The sequence below is a fragment of the Calypte anna genome, chromosome 3, assembly GCF_003957555.1.
Source record: "Calypte anna isolate BGI_N300 chromosome 3, bCalAnn1_v1.p, whole genome shotgun sequence".
Lineage (NCBI taxonomy): Eukaryota > Metazoa > Chordata > Aves > Apodiformes > Trochilidae > Calypte > Calypte anna.
Genome location: NC_044246.1, coordinates 112,261,451 through 112,279,629, shown reverse-complemented (window position 1 = coordinate 112,279,629; position 18,179 = coordinate 112,261,451). Strand labels below are relative to the sequence as shown.

Sequence of the window (18,179 nt, the reverse complement as noted above, 5' to 3'; positions counted from 1 at the left end):
TGGCAGAAGGAGGATGAGCAGTGTGCCACCAGTGTGGGTGTCTGGATGTGGGGTCACGGTTGAGTGCAGATCATCCCTCTCCATGTCCTGTGGAGTGGTAAATCCTAGGGATCTTTCTTAGGGACAAGCCCACTGGCATCTGTCTCATGGGTGGGACATGTGGTGTTCATGCTCATCTGCAAAATCTGTCCTCAAGGCTGCAGACTCATCTAGAGAACATCTGGGAGAACATCTGGGAACTGATGAATGACAACAGAGTGGGAAGCACTACCAGACAGACCCCACGCAGCTGGGTGAGCTTCTAGCCTGCACTTTCAGGTCAGGGAAGTGGAGGCAGGTGGAACCCATCCAGAGGGACGCAGGAGATGTGTACAAGAGACCTTCTCTCTTTTTCAGTGCCCTTTTCCACATACTTTCTCAGTGGTCTCCATCCTGTTGCTTTCAAAGGACATCCCTGGGCTGTCACTTTGTTATTTCTGGTGAAGCTCATGGCAAGAGGTCACTCTCTGCTTGGGCTTCTTGGCTCCAGGACCCACCTCATGTTCATGAGATGCTCAGCCTGGAGGACAGGGAGGAGACTCAGGGATGAAAGGATGTGCACTGGGTGTTTCTCAGATATTTAAGGTGACCTTTTAAATACCAGAACCACCTCCCTGGGGTGTGATAGGCAGACAACACTATATCTAATCCTTTTAAAAATGTTTACTTCTTGCTTCTGAGCTGCTTGAGCCTCGGCCATCACTGGAAAGGGATTTGGAGCAGCTCAGCTGCAACTGCTGAGTTTCCCCCAACCCCTGACAGCATCAGGAGTGTGTCCCAAATCACAAACAGGTTTCCCCAGGATGACTTGGCTGCCACTGTTTTATTTCTGAGTCTTTGCTGCACCTCGTGGTAGCTCCTCCTTCCTACCTCATGGTGGATGGCAAGGAGGTTTCTAAAAAAGCAACTTCTCTTTTCTTAGGAATAGGAAGTGGAGCCTAGAAAAGAGCAGGAAGGTACCTCAGAGCTGCTCTCCACCAAAGGATGAGGCCCTGCTCTAAAGCTCAACGCTCTCCAACTAACCCTGAAGTTCTCCTCTCTCTTCCCAGCCCTAAACCAACCAACTACACCTTTCTTCCCTCTCCCTTGCCCATAGCTGGAGGAGAACTGAGCTGGCAAAATGCAAATGGGCAAGGGAGAAGTTTGCTGAATCCTGCAAGGGTTTCCTTATCTCTGTAACTCCTGGAAAGGAGCAAATGGAAGGCAGATCTGGCTGAGAGGTGATGGGGTGGGTGCCTGTCCCGATTGTCTCTTTCTGCTAGAGGGTCATCAAAAATGAGAGGCATGGTGTCACCCCTCAGCACCTGCCAGACCCTCCTCATGGCCCAGGAAGTCTGGCAGCTCCCCCAGGGTTTCTTTCCTTTGCCAGAAGCACAGAGTGGTGGCAGAACCAAGGGTGATGCCCTTGTCATTAGTCCCACCTGGGTTTACCAAGAAGGGAATTTCACAACCCCATGAGGGATGCTGGGGCATCAGGTATCTGCACCCTGGAGCAGCTGCTCCCATCTCAGCTCAGGAAGGAGATTGAGGTGCTGGAACAGGTCCAGAGAAGAGCAAGGAGGCTGTGAAGGGATCCAGCACAAGTCCTGTGAGGAAGGGCTGAGGGAGCTGGGGGTGTTGAGGCTGGAGAAGAGGAGGCTCAGGGGAGACCTCATCACTCTCTCCAACTCCCTGAAAGGAGGTTGGAGCCAGGGGGGGTCGGGCTCTGCTCCCAGGCAGCTCTCAGTCAGACAAGAGGCCATGGGCTTAAGCTGTGCCAGGGGAGGTTTAGGTTGGAGATTAGAAAGAATTTCTTTCCGGAGAGGGTGATCAGACATTGGAATGGGCTGCCCAGGGAGGGGATGGATTCTCCATCCCTGGAGGTTTTTAAGAAGAGATTGGATGTGGCACTCAGTGCCATGGGCTGGGAACCACGGCGGTAGTGGATCAAGGGTTGGACTTGCTGATCCCAGAGGTCCTTTCCAAAGGGGTATGTTTTGTAGGGGATCTCCCTGCAAGAGGAGAGATTTAGATGAGATATTGGGAAGAAATTCTTTGCTGTGAGGGTGCTGAGCCCCTGGCCCAAGTTTCCCAGGGAATCTGTGGCTGCCCCATCCCTGGCAGTGTCTTAGCCCAGGTTGGATGAGGCTTGGAGGAACCTGAGCTGGTGGGAGGTGTCCCTGCAGTAGGAGTTGGACTGAGATGATCTTTAAGGTCCCTTCCAGTCCAAACCAGTCTGGGATTCTGTGATCTCATTATTTTGTCAGCCACCCTCATCTTGTCCTGGGATTTTATGGTTGGTTAAGGTCTTTTGCCTTGACCTCAGCTTAGATCTGCTCCATGAAGCCTTTCCTCCTGTAAACAGCATTACCAGCATCTGGTTGACCTTTAGGTTGTGCAGCACACTGGGAGGATGTCAGCTTGTGTTTGCCCTTCTCAGTGAGAGCAGCTGAAGAGAAAACCATGTGAGGTCATTCCGACCTCCAGGTGGTAGAGACCCAAAACCCCTTCCCTCCTGCTGCCACTTCAAACGCAGAAACGACGCCGTGCACAGAGGTTCACAGAGTGGTTTTCTGGGAGGTCTTGTCTCTACAACAGCTTAAACAAACACATTGAGAGCACCCTGGAGAAATCAGCCCTTTATAAGCCTTACAGGAAGCCTCAGGAGGCTGTGAAAACAAATCTTGCTTCTTATAAAACATTGTTGTGTAAGACAAAAATTATCAGAGGGTTGGAGCAGCTCTGCTCTGGAACCAGGATGGGAGAGTTGGGGTTGTTCAGCCTGGAGAAGAGAAGGCTCCAGGGAGACCTTAGAGCACCTTCCAGTGCCTGAAGGGGCACCAGGAAAGCTGGGGAGGGACTTTGGACAAAGGGATAGAGGGATGGAATGAGGGGGAATTGTTTCAAACTGGAAGAGGAGAGACTGAGGTGAGATATCAGGAATAAATTCTTTGCTGTGAGGCTGGTGAGACCCTGGTCCAACTTTCCCAGAGAGGCTGTAGATGCCCCATCCCCGGAAACATTCCAGGTCAGGTTGGATGGGGCTCTGAGCACCCTGATCTGGTTGAAGGTGTCCCTGCTCACTGCAGGGGGATTGGACTAAGTGGTCTTTAAACACCTCTTCCAACCCAAACTCCTCCGTGGTGCTTTGATTTAGCTCTTAAGCTGAAGGTGTTTCCATCTCCACAATGAACCTGCTGGGGCAGAATGAGAAAGTCACATCCAGAGAGTCACCCACAAGTCCCTGTCCAGGTCCTTATTCCTTAGGCCCCTCTGCTAGAGCTGTGTAGGTTGACAGAGGGCTGGGGCTCACTGGAACACACTGCTTTTCATCTAAAAAAAAAAAAAAAACAACCATTTTTTTTTTTAAATCAGAGGGAGGAAAGATCATTGCAAATGTAGCTTTTTCACCTGTTTCCTAAAATGTGGTGGTTTGCACCATGCAAGCACAACCCATTCATGGCCATCATGGCTGTTTTTATTGACAGCTGTTAATAGGCTGTGGGTTTTGCTGGGTTTTGCCATTTTCTTGAGGTTTCTTGCTTTCCTCACTGCTATTTTCATTGGTCACGTTGCCTGGGAGGTGCAGCTCCCACCCCCTCCCTTCCCCCCCCCCCCCACTGTATGATCATTTTTATATTCAAAATAGAGCAAGGGATCCTTGGGGGGAAGAGAAGAGTCAGTTCTGACACAAAGATCTGATTAAAAAAAGAAAGCCCATTAAAAGCATGTGCAAAATCAGGCTGCACCTGCAGTCGGGGGGGGGGGAGGGTGTGTAACATTCCAAGCAGTCAATCCCATGGATGGTGTGGACACGGTGGGAACCAGAGGTCTCTAACAGAAATATTCTTCAAGGCCCCTCAGCCCCATGGAGCATCTGTCATGGGTGGGACCAGGGGCTCGTCCATCCTCAGGCCGTGCCTCCAGGAGCAGCTCCGTAGGAAGCAGGCAAGTAGGGAACATCCCACCCTCACCTCCATCCCCCTGAGATGGGGGGGGGAGAAGCCTAGAAGGTTTTTCTCTGACCCTTTCCTCTGTCCCACCCCTCCTTCATGTGATGCTCCCCTCTTGCCTGTTTTTTGTTGGGGTTTTTTGGGTTTTTTTTCATCCCCCAAATCTGTGGGGTTGAGGGGGTGATGGGGCACTACCCAGTGGTGGCTGCTAAGATCCAGCCCAAGGGGTGGTTTGCAGGGATGCTCTTCCCTTGGTTTGCTGCAAAAAAAGGAGAAGAAGAACCAGGTGTGCACACCTTGGTACTCCCACCCTCCCCTGCTCCCCCAGGGCTTACTGGGGAAGAGGAGGTATTTATGTGGGGGGAAGCTGGCTGGAGCTGGACACAGCTGTGATGAGTCAGGGAAAGGCTCTGTTTCTCTTTCAGAGAGACATGGTTTCCCAAGTGCTTGGAGATGTTGAGGTGGGGATCTGCATCTTTCCCTACAGCCCTTTGCATCATCTGAGGATGGTGGGAGGGACCATGAGACCCAACCCAAGGAGGTGGTTTCTGGTATCACTGAATGCTGAAGCACCAGGCTGCCACCAGCTTTGCTGGTCCTCATGGGACATGGCTAGCAATAAATATTGTCCCCTTTGCTGGAAAATGGGAGCCACCAAGAGGCAAGGCCTTCAGGAAGATGCTCTGCCCAGGCAGAAATGTGGGGGGCCATATGTAGCAGTGTGGAAGGACATCCCAACCTTCTCCTTTTCCCTTGACCTGCTGGAGCAGCCACAGCTTCCTTGGGCAACCTGTTCCGGAGGTTGTCCAAGGTTCTCCTGATACAAGTTCTCCTGTGTCTGTTCTCCTTTCTGCACTCCAGCTTGCCCATAGCTCATCTACAAGTCTGGCTGACAACTTCATTTGGCAGCAGATAGCTTTGGGTTGATATCTGGGTTGAAATTACAGCCACTGCGGAAATTACTCTTGAGCAATTTCATGATCATAAAATCATAGAATCATGGAACGAATCATAGAATCATGTGTTGGAAGGAACCTTAAAGCTCATCCAGTTCCAATCCCCCTGCATGGGCAGGGACACCTCCCACCAGCCCAGGTTGCTCCAAGCCCCATCCAACCTGGGCTGAGACACTGCCAGGGATGGGGCAGCCACAGCTTCTCTGGGCAGCTTTTCCCTTGACCTGCTGGTCACGTTTCTTTTGATGCAGATGATAACACTTCTGACACCTGCAGAACACCAGAGATGCTCCAAAGTGATGTTGCCATCTTCTCCTGTCCCTATCCACCTCCTTTCCCTCTCCCGTGAATCCCATTTCACACAGAATCACAGAATCATCCAGGTTGGAAAGGACCTCTGGGATCATCAAGTCCAACCCTTGATCCACTGCCACCGTGGTTCCCAGACCATGGCACTGAGTGCCACATTCAGTCTCTTCTTTATTTTTTTTCTTTATTTTTTTTTTTCCCTGTCAAGAAATTTTTTGCATCTGCTTAACCTCAGGGTCCTGGAAATTGTGAGCTCCCACCCCTCAGGCTCACTCAGATTCTGCTCTCATGGAGTCTCCCAGCTCTTCAGAAAGCCCTGAAACAGCCACATTTTCTGCTTGGCTTCTTTGCTTGGGCCAGGTTGACCTGGAAAGTATGGATTAAGCAGGATGTTAGAATCAGGGCAGAGTTAGGTTGTGATGGAAATGTCCAGGTGGCTCGGGTGGGACTGTAGCAAGAGGTCCCAGAAGAAGCCAATGGGCTCCAATATCCTTTCTGCAATGAGAAACCCTCAGTGAGGTGAACAGGAACACAGGACTCCTCTGGATTTCTCCTCCAGCTCCCCTGGGCTGGCAGGATGCAGAACTTGCTGTCAGGATGTGGCCCCAGGGGCCATGCTGAAATCTGGAACCTGCAGCAACACAGCACCAACATCAGCACCTCAGCAGCATCACCTGGAGAACCTTCCTGCTCCTGGGGCTTCTCCTTCTAAGACCTTTTTCTTTGGCCAGAGTGTTTCAAAGAGCCCTCAGGGCAAGCACCAATGCAAGCTGGGGTCTTAATCCAACAAAGGTCAGGATTGGGTGAGACCTGAACGTTGCCAGTAGGATACTCCCAGTCCTCCAGCAAGGATGCAACATGCAAGGCAGACTTCTGCTTCTCTCCCCTCCCCCCAAAAAAAACCCCCATGGTGGTTCTTGCTCTGGGGTCTCCAGCTCTTCACAGGAACTTTCTGCATTGCTCTGGGCACAGCCTGGACCTGCCAAGCATCACTTTGGCTATGAGGGTGCCAGTGATGCCAGCTGAAGATCCATCACTTGGGTATCATTCCAAGAGTTCTTGCTGCCTTCCCACTTGCAAGGAGGGTTCTTCAGCAAGACTTTGGCCAAAGTGTCCTTTGAGAGGGTGATGGCCATAGCCCCCACCTCTGAGATAGCCCTTCTGCATGGCCAGTGCTGTTTATAGCACAGAACACTTGTTTGTAGCCATCTCGTAACCACCTCTTAGCAACAAAGCCACAGATGAAAAAAAAAATAGAAGAAAAACCAAAAAGATCAAAAAATACACCAAAGCACAACTGGAATAGAAAACAGTCACAGATATAAAAAACATCTCAGTAGGAAATCTTCACTTGTATTTAAGTACCTGAGCTCACCAAGATCTTCAGTAAATCTTGCAAAGCATTCTGAGGGGGGGTGACCAGGAAATGCACTGAAGAACCATTCCATTCAGGGAGAAGAAAGCTTCTGGAGAACTTAATACATCTGGTGTGTGCCTGGAACCAGTGGAGATTTTTGTCTCTACTGAACGTTTTTACCCTTTGCTGATGCAGAAATGTAAGGTGTAGAACCCCAGAGTGGTTTGGGTTGGAAGGGACCTTAAAGCTCATCCATTTCCAACCCCCCTTCATGGGCAGGGACACCTCCCACAGCCCAGGGTGCTCCAAGCCCCATCCAACCTGGACTTGAAGACTTCCAGGGATGGGGCAGCCACAGCTTCTAGAATAGCTCTTAAATAAAGTCTAGAATTATTAAATTATGGTATGCAAAGTGAGTTGGTTTCAGCAATTCTTTATGGAATGGGGAGGACACACAAAGAGAAACTCAGCCTTTCAAACCCTTCATCCTTGTCTTTATCTGCATTTTCACAATAATTTTTTTTTAGGTTTTTTTTTAAGCCATTTCCTTCTAAAATGTGCTTTATTTGAAAACAGCAACAAACAAACAAACAAAAACATTCTGAAGTTTTAAAATTAAGAGAAATATCCAATCTTGGCCAACTATAAAAATGTTTTGGTGGACCCACCCTAGCATCTGGGTGGAAAAGGAGATACTTTTGTGATTTCACCAGGCTTGGGTATTTTTGAAGCTGCTCTCACAGTAGAACACTATTGGTTTGCTCAGGGCTTGCTCAGGGTTTAACTTATTTTTCCATGACACAACTTCATAGGGGTGAGGCAAATAAAAAGCCAAGACTTCTGCTTTTCTGCTGGCTTCTGTCTTGCTTTTTGCCCATGCCCACCCACCCAATCCCAAGGTTGTTTGTCTGTGTCCTCCACATCCCTGGTAGAGAAGACATCACCCCATTCACATCAGGAACAACTTTTGAGTTCTCTTGCCCTGGTAGCAAGAGCAAAACAGCCAGCAGAAACCAGCCATCCACAGGAGATGGTTTGCCCATGGCCCAGGGCTGCTTTCCATAGATAAGATGGGCAAGAGGCCCCTGTTTGCAGCACTTGGCTTAGCCCAGTTACCTTCATCCTCCCCTGAAGTCCAATTCAACCCTGTTCTGTTTGCTTCAGCCCACCTCAAACACTTAAAACAGGACAAACACAGCTGCAAGGAAGGTTTCAAACCCTGTAGTCAGTAAAGATTTATGTCCATCCCTATTGGACCTTGAGCATCCTGGAGTTCCAGGTTTAGCTTGATGGGTTGCTCCTGTAGGGCATGTTCTTGAATCCTCTTTGAAGCGAGGGGAGTGACAGGACCTTTCATCATATTCTCTCCTCTCCACCATCAAGATGTTGTCCAAATGCCACCAAAAGCATTGCTGGAGCAAGGCCTTGTGGTAGGGTCTTCTGAAGACCCCCCCCCCTTGGCCTACTGATGTGGGAACATCTGTACTTGCATCCAGCTCTTCCTACCTAAAAAGTCACCTCAGCTGCTCCTCCAAAGGTTGGGAAAACCTTTTGTTGTCCTAAAACATGGGACACAGCATGTTTTATAGGTCCTAAATGAGCATCCATCCTCCCTGGGACCTTCATGCCCATCCCATACATGTTCAGAACTCAGATCTACACAGACCTCACCATCCTTGTGTCTATTGACTTTTGATCAAATGCTTTCTTGATCCTTTCAGGAAGGATCAAATATTTTTACTACATCAAATATTTTTACTCAAAGCTTGTCAGGACTCATTTTCTCTGAAACTTTTCAAATCTACGGAAAATTTTTGCATTGCCTTCAAAGTTTTTTGTTCCCTTTTGATTTCCTGTTCCTCTAAAAAGAACTTGGTTTATAAATCTTTTTTTTTTTAACTTGAGTAAAGTCGAGGAAAGAAGTTTCCCCACGCTCAGTTATTAAAAATAAACAAACAATTCTAGATGTGAAAAGCTGTAAATTCATGAAAAACAACTTTCCTCTTTTTCTGAGTTACTGCTTTCTCCATGAAGCTCTTTTCTACTGGGAACAACAAAGCAAAACAAAACAAAACAAAACAAAACAAAACAACAAACAAAAAATAACCCCCCAAAAATGGCTGGGGAACCCATCAGTGACTTTCCTCAAAGTATTTTTTATGAAGCTAATTTCATAAAACCTTGATCAGCAGCAAAACCACTGTGGAACAATGTGTGCTCAACTCAGCCACGTATTTTTGGGGGGCAAAGAAAAGAAATAAATTCCTCTTTAAAAAATTAAAACTCCACCAGCTGAGGGCTGGGAACTGACCAGAAGCTCTCCACATCTGACCACATCTGCCTGTGGGGTTATTTTGGGGTTTTTTTGTAACACCTGCCTGCCTGAAGGATGGTTGGGTGGCTGATGGAGGCTGCAGAGGACACCTGGAGAGCACAGGGGGTGGATTTTGTAAGAACTGTGAATACCCAGAGCTGTCCTAACATCTTGTGTGTCTGGGTGGAGAAAGGTGACCTTTCTGGGAGGCTTTTTGCTGGTTTCATTTCCCACCCATGCTGGGACACGCTGGTAGATGTCCAATCCACAGGCAGACTCCATGCCTTTCATAACTGATAATAAGTGAGACCTAAAACTTGGCATCACTCAGCCTCGACTTAAAATGTTACCTTGCAGTTTCCTGGGTGAAAAGGGAACTCCAGATAACCTCATGCCAGCTGGGATTCTCCACACTGGAGAGAGGACATATCCAAAGCAGACATTTTTGCAGATAATCTCTTCTGGTGATTTATTGTGTCTGTCTGAGCCTCACCTGCTAAGTGGGAACCACCAGAATTCTGTGGGAACAGAAACTGTGAGATTCCCAAGGTCCAAGTTAGTAGGAGGACTGCAGATGGGATGATTTTAGACTCTTCTCTCCACTGTCCCATCAGTCCTGCATTCTCATCTTCTCCAAATGATTCTTCAGGACTGAGAAGGTTGTTTTGTCCCTCACTGCCTATCCCTTTCCCCATGAGCAATCTCCTTAAAAAGTAATTTCTGGTCTTCCTTTCAGGATGGGGTTGCTTGGGAGCAAAAATCAGTTGGTGTCCAGTGAGAAATATCCTTCTGGAAGCAACCCAAAACCCAAGAGTAAACCTCCCCCTGCCCCACCCAAGGTAAGCCTGAAGTTTTGTGTCCTTTTGGGGTCCTCCACAGCTCTGTTAGTGTCTGGAGTGATGGAGGTATTACTTGTGTGTGCCAGCAGGAACTCGGGAAGCTCTGTTTGCTAAAACTTGGCCACCAGTTGGGAAATGTTATTCAAAGGGCAGGAAAAAAATGTTTATGCAGCACTTGGACACAAGCGGTGGATATCAGGAAGAAAAGGTTTGGATATTAGGAAGAAATTCTTGACTGTGAGGGTGGTGAGACACTGGCTTCTCCATCCCTGGAAGTGTTGAAAAACAGGTTGGAGGGGGCTTGGAGCAACCTGGCCTAGTGGAAGGTGTCCCTGTCTATGGCATGGGGTTGGAATTAGAGGTTGCTTAAGGTCCCTTCCAATCCAAACCATCCTATAATTCTGTAAATCCTGGGAGCTGATCTCCATACCTTTTAGGGCTGATGGCCTCAGGGCTCTGCAACCCAAGCTGATATTTCTGACTTGCAAATGGGCCAAAGATGGTTCAGGTTCATGCCCAGGTTCACAGCTGCAAGCCACAAAGGAGACTTGATCATTAGGGAGGTCAAGGGATTCACTCAAGAAGGTCAAGAGCTAAAGTGTGTCCGGATGGGCTGAGGATCAGGATCACTGAGCATCTGCTGCTCCCTTTGAGTTTGTATGGCTTCTGCTTTCATGGACACAGATCATTAAGGCACTGGGTTGGGATTTAGGAGACCTCAAATGACCAACCCCTTGTTTAAACATCAAAAATCACTTTATCTCTGTGTAGCTCTACACAAGACATGAAGTTGTTTGCCCTTTTCTTGCCCTTTTCACCACTGCAGCCAGCAGCAGCCAGAGCAAGAGAAACTCAGGGAGCAATTGTCATGTGAAAACCATCTCAAGTCTTGAGCTCTGAGCCTTGCCTGTCATTGCTTTGGTGACAGGTGGAGATGTTTTTCACTCCTTTAGTTTCATTTCTGAGTCCTCCCATGGTCATGAAATCCAATTTTCATGACAGCAGATGACAGATTTACCAAGATCTTCTTTTCCTAAATTTCCTCCTCTCCAGCCCAGTGGGGAGGAGCTGCTATCAGTCTAAATACAATATCACCCATCACCTTCTGACACTTATTTTCTTTTGCCATGGGCTCTAAGCTTCCACATGTCAAGGGAAGCCCATTTTTCATTTAAATTAGAAAGGAGAATGAGTGAGCAGCTCTCCCACCCCACACTGCTGCTAAAGAGGAGCCAAAGGGGGGTGTGGACAGAGAGCACTGCATGGTTTTAAATCAACATCTGTGGTTTTGCTCCTTTTTGAGCAGAAATACCTTGAAGTGGTTAAACACCCCCCTGTGTGCCTTGGACTGACCACAGGACTGGTGTTTGAAGTTGGGTAGAAGCCAACAGAGCCCACTTGGCCTTTTTCATGGTATTAAACTCATCCCACAAAACAAGGTGGTTACATCCAAGCTGCTGGATGTGGTCCATGGACAAATGGCCACTCTCAGGGTCTCTGGGACCATGTCCACATTTTAAAAGTCTGCCTAGAGGAGTTGCAGGACCTCTCTGCTGGTTAATTTGCTAATATAGTTGCTGCCTGCACATTTTTAACACATCCCTGAGCAAATGCTCTTCCATGAACCTTGGTGCAGCTGTGGAAAAGAGTTTTCTCAGTTTTCTGCTCCCAATAATATTGAAATTATCATTTCTCCATGGGACCATTCATGTCTCATCCCCCATTGACCTGAAAGCTGGCATCAGGGTAGAAGGAGAGTTAGTCTAAAGGAGTGGGTAGCAGATTGATGCTTTTATTCTAAGGGGAGACAAGAATTATTCAAGCTGATGGTTAAAACAGCTATGAACACATCATGGCAAACCATATTGAAGCCATCATGATGCACACAGAGCCAGATGTAGGGGCTGGTGACTTACTACAGTGAAGCTCCTGTGAAGCTGAGAGCAGGTCCTCAGGTCCTGCAGTGAAGTAATAAATACCTTCTTTTTTTTTTTTTTTTTCTTTCTATTTCTACCAAAGGGCAGGCAATTTATCAGCATCCCTCATCTAAACCAAGCCTCTGTACAAGGTAAGATTCTCAGCTCAGATGCTGTTTTCTTCACCTTCCCCTGGGGTTTTGCAAGGTGCTGGTGACCCAGCTGAAAATCTTGAGAAAGAAACCATCACTCTGCAGTGGTTTGTGGAGGGGAGTTTGCCAGTCTATTTTGGGGAAGATTCAATCCATATCACTGGTTGTAGCTACCTATTTCCCCTGCTCATCAAAGAAATAAAGAGGTAAAAACACTCCTCCTCCATTGGTTGAGTGAAGTGAGGGTTGAGGCATCAACTGCCTGAGATTTCTTTGTTGGGACAAGTTGTGGTCTCCAGCCCACCCTTCTGAGGAGGTAGCTGGCATTAGAGAGCCCAGAGAGACTACATAGAGTGAGGAAAAAGGACAAAAATATAAAATCAGGATGCAAAAAGGTCTGTTTGGAGTCTGTTGCCTTCACCCACCCTTGAAATTATCTGCAGGCTGCAGATGGTGTTTGGGAGATGATTCTCTCTTATCAGGACACAATCCTCTGCTACCTCTGCCCAGCTTCTATATAGTTCTGTCAAGGAAATGTTGCAGATGAAGGATGGAGAGAGAGCTAGAGAGAACTGGAAGAGGGCAAAACCAGAGGAAGTTTGGAAGAAAGCAGTTAGCAGCACATAGAAGTTCTTCATGTGGTCAAAGGTGAAGAAGAAGAAGAGGAAAGAGGGATGGATGAGGGAAGGAAAAAGCAGAGTGACAAATAAACAAGATGGGTGGAATGATGGAGCTAAGTCTTCTTAGGTCTTATGGATGATGATGGATGGTCTCTGCCATGGGGCAGACAGAGAAACTCCTCCTGTGTCAAAATGTTCTTCAAAATTGGTATTATTTATGGAGATGAGATCTGTAGGAGGTGCAGCTCTTCAACCACATGGATCAGGGTGCATTTCTCTGGACAAACTGATCTGCCAGGAACTGTGGGGTTTTTTGCAAAATTGTTTTCATGGGATATTTTGGGGTGGCCTTGCTCTCCTACCAACAAACTATGGAATGGGCTGCCCAGGGAAGTAGTGGATTCTCTGTGTCTGGAGATATTTAAAAAGAGACTGGATGTGGCACTCAGTGCCATGGGCTGGGAACTGCAGCGGGAGTGGATCAAGGGTTGGACTCGATCTCTGAGGTCCCTTCCAGCCCAGCCAATTCTATGATTCTGTGATTTTATGATTCTATGTCCCATTTTCATGGGGTTTTATCAACCTTCTCACTCTGGTCAGAAGCACAACAGAAGCCATCTTCAGGGAGGAAGTTTTTACTTCTGCTTCATGCCTGAAGGCAGAAGTGGAAAACTGCAAAAAAAAAAAAAAAAAAAGCATGAAATACCATTATAGCCATTTTCAGGTCTCAAAAATATTTTTGTTTATTAGGTTCAGTTCCAGTTTTGGAGGAATATTCACCCTGACAGCCTGGGGAACTTCTTATTTTTCTCTACCAGGGCCTGAGTTTTCAGATCTGATGCTGTGGCTGACTCTGTCCTGAGTGGCAAAATGGGCTGATAGGAACCATGCAAGATATTTGAAATATCTGAGAGCTTCTCATGAATGAAGGCAATTCAAGGAAGTTGATGGAGAAAGCACAAAATCCAGAGAATTCAATCATCTATAAAAAAATCAAAGAGCTTAATTAAATCCTGTGGGAGCACTTCAATCAGGCAAAATTATTGACTGTGGAAGTGTAGGATGTAAAGTAAAATCAAGCCCTTTATCTTTAATGTGTTCTCTTTTTCGTGGTTTAATTTATTTTTTGTTTTTGCATTCCTTGCATTTTGATTTTTTAAAATATTTTTTTCCTGATCTCGGTGATGCTGAACTTGCTTCAGCTTCCAGTTTTCTCACTGCTGCCTCAGGAATATTTTATTCTGAGTTTGGTTTTCTTTTTAATTGACAAAACCTTAATTTTTCCCAATAATATTTAACTAAAGTAACACAAAAGCTGGCAAGGAGTGGGTACCTCTGGACTGGACTGCAGTCTTGGCAGCATCTCCAATCCACTTTTCCCATGGGATGGGTTCTCCTACCTTGTGAGTCCCTGGTTCATGATGTGGTGGTTGCCCAAGCACTTCATGATGTCTTTAAGGTTGGCTCCATAGCTCTACATGGTCCAAACTTACCTTTAATTCTGCACTTCCAAAGCCCCCAGCACAGCAAAGTCTTGGTGGTCCTCAAACACATCAGCTCCATTTCTATCCCCTTGCTTTGGGAGGATGAGACACAGCAGATTGTCAGAATTACCCCTGCCCTTGCCCTGCCAGCTGCTCACAGCTGGATTTTAGTACCACTGGTGAAGAGAGATGGTTGTTCCAGGTGTGTTCCCAGGCCAGTGGTGGAGTCACCATCCCTGGAGGCATTTAAAAGGCATTTGGACCTGGTCCTTAAGGACATGGATTAGTAGTTAGATGATGGTGTTGGTCAAAGATTGGACTGGATGAGGTTGGAGTTATCTTCCAACCTAAAACATTCTGTGATTCTGTGGTTCTGTTTGCCCTCAGGATTTATATCAACCCATGACTGCCCAAAGAATTCCTCTGTGAGGCCTCTGTGAGGCCTCTGTGAGGCTGCTTTTCTGATTGAGGAACCACAACTTCCCACAGCTCATTTCACTTGCTTCTGGCCAACCATAGTATGATCAGGACTGACTTTCAGGGGTGGAAGTTAAGCATGCTCTGGAAATTGAAGTTTTTCTGAAGCATCTCAAGATCAGCATCAAAACCCATGGTGGTTTGTACTGTTGGTCCCTGCTTATGGATTTGAGAAATAAAACCTCATTAAAAATGGGCATCATTAGGGGAAAGTGAGACGGGGGAGGAAGATTAGAGGAATTCTGATTCTTCCCAGGGCAGGTTTAGGTCAGAGATGAGAAAAAACTTCTACCATGGAAGGGTTATCAAACACTGGAATAGGCTGCCCAGGGAGGTGGTTGAATCAGCATCCCTGGAGGTGTTTAAAAGCCCTACAGATGTGGTGCTGTGGGACACGGTTTAGCTCTGGACTTGGTAGAGTTGGGTTAATGGTTGGACTCAGTGATCTTAAAGGTCTTTTCCGAACAGGATGATTCTGTGATTCTGAGTTGCCCAAAGTGTTCTGATTTCCAGCTTGTCACAAATTTCCTAACAAGTCCCAAGAAAGTCCCAAAATTGGGTCTAGTATGATTTTATGAGGCAAGAAGAAATGATCTGCACAAAACATTCACTGTGTCAAAACATGAGGCAGAAAAATTGCCAGAAAAAGCTGTCTCAGCACAAGCCTGGATGTCCCAGGAGACACATCCCATGCTGTCACACCTGAGCTTACTGACCAGCTGGGAGATGCAGCAGTCCCAGCCCAGTCTCTTCCATCTCCACCAGTGGGATCTAATGGTGTTCTCTTTGGTGACAGCAGAAACAAGGCTGGTGTGCCATCAGCATAGAATCACAGGCTCATAGAATATTAGTGGTTGGAAGGGACCTTTAGAGCTCACCCAGTCCAACTCCCTGCCCCAGCAGGATCCCCCAGGGCAGGGCACACAGAACACATCCAGGGGGGTTTGGAAAGGCTCCAGAGAAAGAGACTCCACAACCTCTCTGGGCAGCCTGGGCCAGGGCTCCCTCACCCTCACACTCCACAAGTTTCTCCTCATGTTGAGTTGCCATATGCCCCATGAGCATCCTACCAGAGCTCTAAAGCAATTTATGATCCTCTGGAGGTTCATGGCTCAGTCTCAGAGCAGCTCCATAGCCATTGGGTGCCTGTAAGGACTTTCCATTCATGATGAGGACAGAATGCTGGATTCATTTCTCTTAAGCCATTGAGCTGGCACTCAGCCTATGCAAACCCAGCTGGTACCAAACTTCTCTGACAGCATCTCTGAGCCAAGATGTCTTTGGCTCACAACCAAAGTCCCCAGGCTGCTAGGATCATCTGTAAAGCAGTCACTCCTAGCAGCCCCGACGGGTGCTGTGCAGTCACTCGTGATCAAATGGGCCAAGAAAGTGTTTTCAGTGCTGTTTCTGAGTGGGATGACAGAGTCAGAGACAGCAAGAGCCACTTTCATCACAAGACAAGAAGTCTCTTTGGCTTGAGCAGAGAGAGCTTTTCTTCTGACTCACTCAAGTGGGCAGCACTTCCCAACACAGATATCTGAGACAGACCTGGGCAGACTGGAGAGTTGGGCTGATTCCAACGGGATGAGGTTCAACAAGGCCAAGTGTCGGGTCCTGCACTTTGGCCACAACAACCCCATGGGGAGCTCCAGGCTGGGCACAGAGTGGCAGAAAGGGACCTGGGAGTCTGGATTGCCAGGAAGCTGAACAGGAGCCAGCAGTGTGCCCAGGTGGCCAAGAAGGCCAATGGCATCCTGGGCTGTGTCAGGAACAGCGTGGCCAGTAGGTCCAGGGAAGGGATTCTGCCCCTGTGCTCAGCCCTGGGGAGGCCACAGCTTGAGTCCTGTGTCCAGTTCTGGGCCCCTCAGCCCCTCAGGAAGGAGATTGAGGTGCTGGAGCAGGTCCAGAGAAGAGCAAGGAGGCTGTGAAGGGATCCAGCAGAAGTCCTGTGAGGAAGGGCTGAGGGAGCTGGGGGTGTTGAGGCTGGAGAAGAGGAGGCTCAGGGGAGACCTCATCACTCTCTCCAACTCCCTGAAAGGAGGTTGGAGCCAGGGGGAGGTTGGGCTCTGCTCCCAGGCAGCTCTTAGTCAGACAAGAGGCCATGGGCTTAAGCTCTGCCAGGGGAGGGTTATGTTGGATATTAGGGAAAAATTCTTTCCACAGAGGGTGATCAGGCATTGGAATGGGCTGCCCAGGGAGGGGGTGGATTCTCCATCCCTGGAGGTTTTTAAGAAGAGACTGGATGTGGCACTCAGTGCCATGGCCTGAGAACCATGGGGGGAGTGGATCAAGGGTTGAACTTAATGATCCCAGAGTTCCTTTCCAACCTGGATGATTCCGTGATTCTGTGAGAAGGGGATAAGAGGTGGTGGTGATATTTTCTCAGCACACAAAACCTCTCCATCCAAGAGCCGTGTTTGCTTTTTCTTGCTCCCTCTCTACTCCCTTTTGTTTTGGCTTCATTTATTTTTACCTCAGTCACGTCCTTCAAGACCAAAGCTACATCTTTAATTTTTATTTTCTGGGACATGCAGCCACTTTGTGCTTCGAGATGTTTCCACCTTTCCTTCTCTGTGACAAAACAAAAAGTGAAAGCACTGCCTTGTTTTACTTCCAAGAGGAGCAGAATGGTGCCTGGGGATGAACAGAGCCCTGTGGACACCTCACAGGGGGCACATGCCCGGAAACTTAATATCACTGAAGCTTCCTGGTAATTTTTTCAAGAAAGCAACAAGAGTTTAGGTGCTTTGCTTATGCCAAACACTTTCAGATCCCTCAAGGGAAAGCCCCCAAACCCTCCAGGTATTTTTAGACTATTTTAATGCCATTTCAAAGCCTTGGGACTGATCACCCTTTACTTGTTTCATAAGAGAGAGTGAGAGTCTACTGAAACTTCTCCTGGAGCTCCAAGCTCCTCCTCACAACCCCAGGTGGAACTGTTGAGGACTTTGGGTGTCAAAACTCCATTCCCTCACATACTGACCCTTTCTGCTCCTTCCTCTCCCATAAAGCAGCAGCAGAGCAGCAGCAAGGCCTTGCACAGACACAGCCAAGGTTGCTCCAGGGACAAGTAACCTGTGATGACAAAGGGACAGTATGGCTGTCTTGCTGGTGGCATTATCTGAAAAGGTCACACAGAGACTGTGGTTTGGCAGTTTCTTTTGAAAAATGCTATTTATAAATTGTCCATCACTCACGGTGCATTAATTAGGCTGTGTGGAAGCAGAATTTGTTCTACAGCAAGTGGTTTCCTTTTACTGTTTTTCCTTTTCTTGTTTTCTTTTTTCTTTTTTTCTTTTCCCCTTTTTTCTTTTTCCCTTTCTTTTTCCTTCCCTTTTTTCTTTTTCCTTTTCTTACTTTTTCTTTTCCTTTTCCTTTTCCTTTTTCTTTTTCTTTTTCCTTTTCTTTTTCTTTTTCTTTTCTTTTTCTTTTTCTTTTCTTTTCCTTTTCTTTTTCTTTTTCTTTTTCTTTTTCTTTTCTTTTTCTTTTTCTTTTTCTTTTTCCTTTCCCTTTTCTTTTCTTTTCCTTTTTCTTTTTCTTCTTCCTTTTCTTTCTTTTTCTTTTTCTTTTTCTTTTCCTTTTTCTTTTTCTTCTTCTTTTTCTTTTTCTTTTTCTTTTCTTTTTCTTTTTCTTTTTCTTTTTCTTTTTCTTTTCTTTTTCTTTTCTTTTTCTTTTTCTTTTTCTTTTTCTTTTTCTTTTCTTTTCCTTTTCCTTTTCCTTTTCCTTTTCCTTTTCCTTTTCCTTTTCCTTTTCCTTTTCCTTTTCTTCTTCCTTTTCTTTTTCT

The 18,179-nt window shown here is 47.0% G+C and overlaps 1 protein-coding gene across 1 annotated transcript in view; it reads left to right on the top strand.

Moving 5' to 3' along the window:
• Positions 1 to 3,886: 3,886 nt before the first annotated feature.
• Positions 3,887 to 18,179, top strand: part of BLK (BLK proto-oncogene, Src family tyrosine kinase) — a 36,495-nt gene continuing 22,202 nt past the window's right edge. The window contains 3 exon segments of the mRNA XM_030447300.1: positions 3,887 to 3,966; positions 9,644 to 9,746; positions 11,766 to 11,814. Coding sequence (XP_030303160.1) covers positions 3,887 to 3,966; positions 9,644 to 9,746; positions 11,766 to 11,814 — 232 coding nt within the window.